This window comes from Martes martes (assembly GCF_963455335.1).
Source record: "Martes martes genome assembly, chromosome: 5".
Classification (NCBI taxonomy): Eukaryota; Metazoa; Chordata; class Mammalia; order Carnivora; family Mustelidae; genus Martes; species Martes martes.
The window spans coordinates 47779940-47789403 of record NC_137892.1 but is presented as its reverse complement, the minus strand read 5'-3'; the positions used below and the strand labels follow the sequence as shown (position 1 = coordinate 47789403).

The following is a 9464-nucleotide window of genomic DNA, read 5'->3' as shown; positions in this document are numbered from 1 at the left end:
TGTACAGTTGGCCTGAATAAATATTTGTGAATTTGATCAATAAGTTGGCAGATGGCTTTTTTCATTCCCTACTTCGCTGTTGCGTCGGTTTTGTTGCCACATTGGCCCAGTTCAGATCCTTGCCCTGTCTCTTGCCTTGTCTCTTTGGGCAAGTTGCTTAACCTCTCTGTGCCTTCTCTTTCTTGGCTGTAAAATGACCTTCAAAATATGATAGTGTGATCCTGGTCACTACCAGCAGACCATGCTGTCTGAATTTTAATCATTTCAGATTTCTGTCATCTCTTCTATTTGCACTAGTACCTTCAGCTAACCCTAAAGTCAGTCTGAATTTTCTGCATTTATTCATTTCTGGCTATATTTTGTCAGTAGAATTCTGCAGTATGAAGAATTGTATGGCAGTGCTCAAGGCTCTGAGAAGATGGCTTAAAGGGTTGTGAGATTGTGTAACATAACAGGCTATGATGCAGCCTGTTGTGATCCTAGATCTGCCACTTACTTCACTTTTCCTCACAAGCCTCAATTCCTTATAAGTAAAATGGAGATGATAATAGTACACAAGGCATGAGGTATAGCATTAAATGATTTAACATATGTAAGCCCTCAGACTGTGGACTAGTGCATAAAATAGATACCATGCTCAAGCTCCATTCTGAGATTCTGATTAAATTGATCTGGGGTGGAGCTCAGGCATCTGTATATTTTAAAACTCTCTAGGGGACTCTAACGTGCAGTGAGGACTGAGAACCCCTGGACTAGATGATTGTCACAGTCTAGCCCAGTTAGCATGGTACGGGCTTACATGCTTGTACTTCCTGTCCTTTCATTTCCTACAAAATACTATGTGAAGACAGAAGTTACTTGAAGGCTGTTGAAAGTGTAACAAATCAACAGTTTTACCATTATTTAGTATGTATATACTGGATATACTTTATTATGGTAAATTCCTCATAATTCTAAGTCAAGCAGTTTTTCAACAGAAACTGTAATAAGGAGATTTTAGGCTGCTTTAACTCACTATCCTATGGCAATTTAATATAGAAATCACTGCTTTAAGCAAAAAACACAAACTTTATGATTCAGTTAACAAAGTCAAGATATGTATGCTCACGTAGAGCAGAAGAGGAAATTAATTGGTGTTTAGAGTCTGATATGTTATAATGAATTGGGTTATCAGGTGGTGACTTAATTAGATTGTTGAATGAATTAACACCCCATAAATGTGGGAAGTTCACACTCAGCTTTCTCACTTCTATCACTGAACTGGTAGCAGTATCCAAAAGATTAAGGTGCGTTTCTGAGAAAAAGTCCGAGTGGTTCCTATTAAAAAATAGTTAAGTATCAGAGGCATTAGGGCCCTATCATGTAATGGTGCTAATGCCCCCTATAATATTCACTACAGACAAACTGATGGAAAATATAGAGAAATAGAATGAAGATTAAAACCAACAGCAAACCCATACCCTAAGACAACCATTACTAAGACCTTTATATACCATCTTTTCCTAGGCACAATTATGTATATTTGTAAGATTCAAACTAGGATTATACTATAGTACAATTTTGAAATTATTCCATTAACCAAACTCACTGAGAGCATCTTGCCAGACAAAATAATTTTTAAACTTTGCTTTCTTCTTAGTTATATATGAGATATACTTAATAATATTATTAGTTCAAGATAAAGGATGTAAGTAAAAGCAAGATTGATCCTGCCCAGGGTAGAGAAACAAGACAATGAAGAATAATGTGTTTTATTTCTGAATATCATTTTTATTCATTAATAAATTATTTATGGAAGAAGTGCTTCAGAGGAAAGAGGTTTAAGTTCACCAGTGATCTTTTAGGGAATAGCTCAGTAAATAATAATTGTATGAATGAATTAAGGAAAAATTAAATATAAATACAATCCTTAAAGCCTTAAATCCTTCACTCTCCCCAGACTTATTCCAAAGCCTACTCTTTTTTCACCCTATTCTGCCATTTAGGAATTTTAATTTTTAAAAATATAGGAAGTATTACTCTTGGTCATGTCTTCCTTTTAAAATGTAGAAAATATAGAAGCATACCTGGGTAATAGTAGGTTTATTTTTATTTATTTATTTATTTATTTTTTATTCATTCATTCATTCCACAAACATTTATTAAGCACCAAAGCAGACCTTCACCAGTTTTGGACGACTCTGTCATGGACTAGCTGGCCATGAGGCTCGGTAGCATCTGGGGGCAACAGGGCCAAGTAGACAGGGGTGTCGGCTCCCTTCTCCACAGTCCTGGGGCCATGAGCCCCTCCCATGTCTGTCTTCACCCACCCTGGGCAGCATGCATTCAACAGAATCCTGTCAGCTTTTCTCTTCTCATCCAGACGCTGGGCCAAGATTCTCGATAACACCATGACCCCCAGCTTGGACACCCCGTAAGCGGAGTTGGGCCAGCCTTCCCTCTCATGCACTTCATTGTTTGTGTCCTCCACAGACTTGTTCATGAGGTCCACCAGGTCCTCCTCCGTGAGCGTCTCACATCGGAACTTCTTCTGTAGATCTGTGCTGCAATTTTCAAGAGCTTTTGAGCCCTCTGAACTACTAACATTCATCACCCTGCCATGAGGTTTTATTATCGGCAGTAATTCGATGCAGACATTTCTTGTGGCAAAAAAGTTTGTCTTCAGAGTTATCTCAGCTTGAATGTAGAAGGGCATTGGATCATCCGCTTCCAAAAAGAGAAGGAAACAAAGTCACGCCTTTCCCCCTGAAATATACACGACAAGCGCATATATATTATATATATTATACACAAAGAATTGGGAGATATATGCTTACAATTCTTAGTCTTGGCTTATATTTCATGGTGGAAAGTCTCCTTTAAAGAGAGCTTTAAGCTTATAAGAAGCAAAGCTTATATTGCTGCAGGATTCCCGGATCCATATTGTAATGAAGACTGCTTTTGGTACCCATTAGAGTTCACCACTGGGCCGTTCACCTGCCGTGCAGGTGCTGAAAGTTTATCTTTTGATTCCCAATGACCTCAGCAGCACTGAACATATGATTTGTCAGGGATAGTGCAAAGTGAAAATATGGCTCCCCCTGTTCAAAAAGCAAGAAAATTAAAACATAAAGCCTTTTCCTTTCTTCCATTGTCTTTTTTTCTGTCTATAATGGTGTTTTTCTTTGGTATTTAATGTTTCATGTCCTCAGGGATGGGGACACTTGCCCAGTGAATGCAGATTCTCACAGGGTCCCATTCTGTGACTAAGCACACATACCTTCCACTGGCTGCTTGTTTTCCCCTCCCACCAGCTGCTGGACTGGTGCATGTCCTGGTAGGAGATAGGGAAGTCGTGCCAGATATCTCCCCTTCTCCTAGGCCTGCCACTTGTGGGAACCCATGGGGGTGGGGGTCCTCTGAGGGTAGTGTGCAGCCTCCATGCTGGAACGTGCTGGGTACCTGGATCAGCAGTAGGTGAGAAGAAGCTGTCTTCCACCTACCAGTCACCAGCAGACACCCCATGGTGCTGCCAGTCTGAGTTGTCTCAGGGAGCAAGGGAGCCCTTCTGTCTGTGCCTAGACCCCTGCTGGGGCTGGGGGTCAGCAATAATTGCTGGGTGAGGACATGGAGGAGAAGGATCCCAAAGTGCCAGGGCAGCTAAGAACCCATCTTAGCAAGGTAGGGAAGTATGTTGATTGATAAGCTGAGGCTCCATGCTCCCAGGACATGCTCTGTGGTCTCATAGGACTTCACTTACAAAACTCAAAGATAAAATTATTGAGAACTTCAAGGTAGAGTATTAAACCTCATGTTGGAAGAAGGTCTTCTAAGCCAATACTTATGGAGCTGAACTGGCTGCATACCAGTGAAGCAGACCCTGAGCTTTTGGAATAACCTTTCTGACACTGAAATGAAGAAACTTTTTTTGACAGAATGAGAAATACTTGAATATCACTTTTATTTCTTATGTAACAGTTCTTCTAACCTTTAATGTGTGTAAGAATCATGATATAAGGTTCTTGTTAAAATGTGGATTCTAATTTAGTAGGTCTGGGGCCCGAGATTCTACATTTCTAACAAGTTCCCAGTGGATGCCATAGCTGGTCTGGGAACCACCCTTCCACACCTGCCTCCCTTAAAAACATTTTATTTGGAAATAATTATGACTCAACAAGAAGTTGCAAAAATAGTAGACTCCTCTCTTAACTCTCAATGGTGACATGTTCTATGTAATGCAAATACAATATATGATATGACTGTAATATACTATCAAAGCCATGAAATTGACATTGACACTGTCAAATAACAAAAATAATATAATTTACTAACAAGTTTAATGTCTTTTATTCAAGGGAAAACAATTCACGGATTAAAGGAGTATGGTGCCTCACAAATAGTGGAACATTATCCTGAGACATTTTGGGTAAGAGCAAATTTTATAGAATGTTACAAGAGACAACATGGAAGCAGGGCATGGTTGGCTAGGATGTTGAGGATATCCTTGTAGGGCAAGCAGGTCCTACTTTCTAGGGTAAGTTTAGCTAGCTAAAGCAGAATTGGAGGATTATCATTGGTGTATGTTAGGCTTCTTTGACAGGTGTTTCCTATGAATGTGGGTTGACTTAGGTATACATTTGTGACATGGGCTGGGCCACTGGGGTGTCTTCCATTTTATGGGTCCTGATATACAAATTAACTTTATCAGTACAGTATTGTTGACTAGACTACAGATCTGGTTGTGTTTCCATCATTTTTTACTTGGATATATTTGTGTGTGTCTGTGTGTGTCTTTGTGTGTCTTTGTGTGTGTGTCTGTACAGTTATACGTAATTTCATTCCATGTATAGATTTATGTAACTACTACTGCAATCAAGATACAGAATTGTTGTATTACCAAAGAGAATTAATTTGTGCCCCCCAGAAGTTGGATATAATATATTGGGAATTCTCAATAATTCATATAATAACAATTCCTCTTCTTTTCTCATTGTGAGAATTGTCCCCAGAATCTAGCAAACCATGAGCTTGGCAGATGTAAGGCCACTGAAGCAATGATGTGAGATGAAGCTTTGGGGGCAAAATTAACATTGGTCATTGGAGGAAAGTACAACATTCCTTGTTCTAGTGCTTTGCATCATCCTGGAGTGTACTTTGTATGACCCAAAGTCAAATGCAAACTTGGGGGAATCTTTATTTAAAAGAGATAATAAGGAAAATAAGAACCAGATATACCCAGTAGATCTCCAGTACTCAGTATGGAAATTGGTAAATACTAATTGATAATGACGAAGTAAGATGTTCATCGTCTTGTTGAGGTGGACTTGCTAATTGCTTTATCTGTGAATTAGCCTTCAAACTTCACTCATCTTTATGATAATAAGCCTATTTTATAATGCCACTGAAAATAAGATTTCTTACCTATGACATGCCTTGTAATGGCAAAGTATATCAGATTTGGTTAATATAACTCATAATTATCAACTTCTCTTTGTATTTTGGTGGTATAGAATAGTGGTTAAACACATTATTCTTACCAGCCGTGTGACCTTGGCCAAGTAACTTAGCATCTCTATGCCCCAGTTTTCTTATCTACAAGTTGGAGATGAGTATAGGACCAAACACACAGGGTTGTTGCATAGGTAAATCATATGCAACAGTGTCTTGCAGAGTGTAAACTGAGTCAGTTAATGGTATCATTAATTTTAGGGCGAGGCCAGCCTTGGGTGTCTTCTACTAATAATTGCCCCAGATTTTGCTTCTTTATATCCAAGCTATTGACCCCAACAACATTTTTATATGGAACATTTAGTATCTTTTAAATGTAACTGTTCATTGCACAGACTAAAGCACATAGGCTCTGGGTTCAAGTTCCAGCCGTTACAACTGCAGAGTAATTTTGGAACTTGGGCAAGAAACTTCCCTAAATTGTAGTTTCCTTATCTATAAACAGGGGTATAGTAACAGTATTTACCCCCCATAAACTTGTAAAAGTTAAATAAAACAATTCATGTAAAGCATTTGACATATAATTAGTACTTTATTGATATTTGCTGTTATCTTTTTTAATATAGATTTCTGGTTTTCCCAGTAAGTATACATAGCCCATAGACTTCCAGGGGTACTTGGGAGAAGTGATGTAAAACCAAATATAAGAACATTGCTTCAGCCTGGTGACTGGTCACACCTTGAGGACAGAGAAGTTGGAGCTTCTAACGATGTATATTCCCAGGTGCCAAACAGACTACTAACTATCCGCCAATATCCATCCTCTTATTTTTATTTTAATAATTGAACCTTGCCATTTCCAGTTTTAGGAGGGCACATGGTTAACAGAGCCAGAGATTTCATTTTCCCAGCCTGCGTTATAACTATATGTGGCCATGTTTTCTGCCAGTGGGAGTTTGTACAATTTCTGCACTTCCTGACCAATTACTTTCCCTTTCCTCTGCTGAGAGTGTGTTAGTCGATGGACAAGGTAGAGGACCAGCTTCTACCATGCAAGCAAGGCTGCACCCTGAGAGTAGCAGAGCCACAAAGCAACATGAATTTGATTCCTTGGACCACTTTATGGAATAGACCTGCCTTCTTCCCATTGGCCTGCCTGTGTAGTACAGGTCTATTTAATGAGACAGAAGTCAACTTCTATCTTGTTGGTGCTACTGTATGTTAGAGTCTCTTGGTTACAGCACTTTAAATATATATTAACTAAATTATGAGGTCCATCTCTAAAGATGTCGAATGCTGGAAAAGATGCATTTTAATAAGATCCCCCAGGAACTATGATGCCACCAATCCAGGGACTATACTTTGAAAAACATAACACTAATGTGCTCCAAAGATGTCTCCTTATCTCTAAGCAAAATAGAAGTTTTGGAAAGGAGTCTAGAATTTAGAAGATAGGAACATCTTTTGTTAAAATTTTATTGTATCTGAACTGAAATTTGTTCAAGAATTCTGAAATAATTAACATCTACCTCATTTTACATTAGCACTATGATTACATTTTAAGTTAAAAATATAGGTTTATTAAAATGAGTGCCTAAGATGTTCTTTACAATGTTATTTTTCTGTAATGACCAAAAGAGGGAAAATACTTTGGTTATTAGGCTATTTGTTCACTTCTGTACCATGGAATTACAAGGATGAGGTCATTCTATATATGTTGGTTAAGATAGCTCAAGATGTATTAAGCTAAAAATTATCAAATACTGCAAAAAAAAATTAAGCTAGACACAGAAGAATATATTTGGTATGACTCCATTTATTTAAAATCTGAAAACAGTTAAAGTTATAGTGCTTAATGTTGTGTGCTTAGAAAAAATAAGGAATTAATTACTGTGAAAGTCAGGATAGTGGAAACCTTTGAGAAGGAGGATGGAAGAGGGTGATAATTAGGAGGAGTCATGAGGAGAGCTTCTAAGGGGCTGGCAATGTTTTACTTTTCAATCTGGGTGGTGATTGCAAGGAGGTTCACTTTGTTATTTTGCACACTGATGTATGTGTATATTAGATTTCATAATAAAAACTATTGAAAACATATTTCATAACTACATTAGGCATATATATATATATATATATTCTGTGTGTCTTCATATATATTTATATTATGCATGTGTGTGTATTCCTGTATACTCAGAAGATTCACAAAGGATACACACACACATACACAAAAGAAACAGTGGTGGGTGTTTGTTATTATCTTTGGCTGGTGGGAATATGGGGTAGGGAACATTTTACTTTGCATTTTACAATTTGCATTTATTTATAATTTATATTTTCTTCATAATCATTTGTTACTTTATTTTAAAATAATCCCTCAAGTATTGCATGTAAATATAGATCTTTTTATTTTATTTATTTCTTTTTAAAATATTTATTTATTTATTTTAGAGAAAGAGAAAGAGTGCAAGCAGGGGAGAGGCAGAAGGAGAGAGAGAGAGAGAGAATTCTAAGCAGTCTCCAGGCCCATTGTGGAGCCTGATGCCAGCTCAATCTCAGGACCCTGAGATCGTGACCTGAGCCAAAATTAAGAGTTGGGCAGTTAACTGACTAAGCCACCCAGGTGCCCCTAGATCATTTTATTTTACATGCTTCTATATTATTTGAATTTTGTTTATAATCTTGCTACCTTAAAACTTCTTTCTCCAAGTTAGCATGTGTATACATATGTGTATATTGTATATACATACTAATATATACTTGGAGGACTGTGGGATGAAACTCATGAAACTCTTAACAGTGGTCACATCTGAGGGATGAACCTGGGGATGATTAAGAGAGAGGAGAACTTTCATGTTTTACTTTAGAGACTTCTGGTTTGTTTGAATATTTTCTTTTACAATGAACACATGCTACTTTTAAATTTACAGCATACATTAAAAAAAAACCAAAATCTTAAAAAAAATAGGAGTGCCCGGCCAGCTCAGTTGGTAGAGCATGTGCCTCTTGATCTTGGGGTTGTGAGTTCCAGACCCATTGGGTGTGGAGCCTACTTTAAAAAAATAAAATGAAATAATTAAGTGGAAAAATAGCTGGATCAAGAGAATTGTGTTAAAAATTTTTTTAAATTAAGATAAAATTGTAAATGTATAGCACACAACAAAGGTGATATATAGCATATTCTAGCATATTTTGTTTTTTATGTAGAATGCACTTAGAGGGATAGAAATAGTCTGCTTAAAAATGTGTCCAAATGGGGAGAAGGTTCACATATAGGGAAAGAGATGCTAGAATGCAAACCTAAAACCCTGCCCCATCACACATATGCCAGAGCCTCTGATGATAGGCTAATCTGATGTAATCTTTGAAATTAAATCACAAAGACAGGATTCCTTAAAGCCAAGCATGGTTCCTGACCTATCAAAAGTATTCAGTAGTTATTTGTTAAATTTATTGGAGAACAATGCAGTTTTTAAATGATATTTCATCCACTCAACTTTCACTACTTGTTGATACTTTATGTTTTATAACACGTTAGGGTTTTTTTGTTTGTTTGTTTGTTTTTTAGTGAGAAGATTGAGAGGTGCAGTACATGATTGATGAGATTCAAATGGGTGATTTCTGGGAAAAACAGTAGTAGCATTTAGGTCAGCTAGTATTTTAGTCTGGTTTTTGAAAGCATAGGATACTTTTAAAATTGTTAATTAACAGTTTCCAAGATGGTGGAGGAGTAGGAGACCTTAGTTTTACCTGGTCCCAGGAATTCAACTAGACAGCTATCAAATCATTCTGAATTCCTGTTAACTCAGCCTAGCTCTAAGAGAATAATTGCTGCAGTTGTACAAATAGAAAAGTGACCACTTTCTGTAAGGTAGGAGGTGCAAAGTGAATCTGAGGCAATATGTCAGAAGATAAACCATGCAGAGATATATCAGCAGATCACAAAATCAGAACTTTTAAAAGTCTGCTCTGGGGAGGGACAACCTTTCCTGAAAGGCACTCAGGCAGCAAAGCAGGGCAGAATCCTAGGTGGGACAGTGTGG

The 9464-nt window shown here is 37.5% G+C and overlaps 1 protein-coding gene across 1 annotated transcript; it reads right to left on the bottom strand.

The window, feature by feature from the left end:
- Positions 1 to 2122: 2122 nt before the first annotated feature.
- Positions 2123 to 2705, bottom strand: LOC308343422 (carbonyl reductase [NADPH] 3-like). The gene has a single exon (XM_080804439.1). It carries the CDS (start codon positions 2693 to 2695, stop codon positions 2162 to 2164), a length of 534 nt encoding a protein of 177 aa, XP_080660565.1. The 5' UTR covers positions 2696 to 2705; the 3' UTR covers positions 2123 to 2161.
- Positions 2706 to 9464: the final 6759 nt, after the last annotated feature.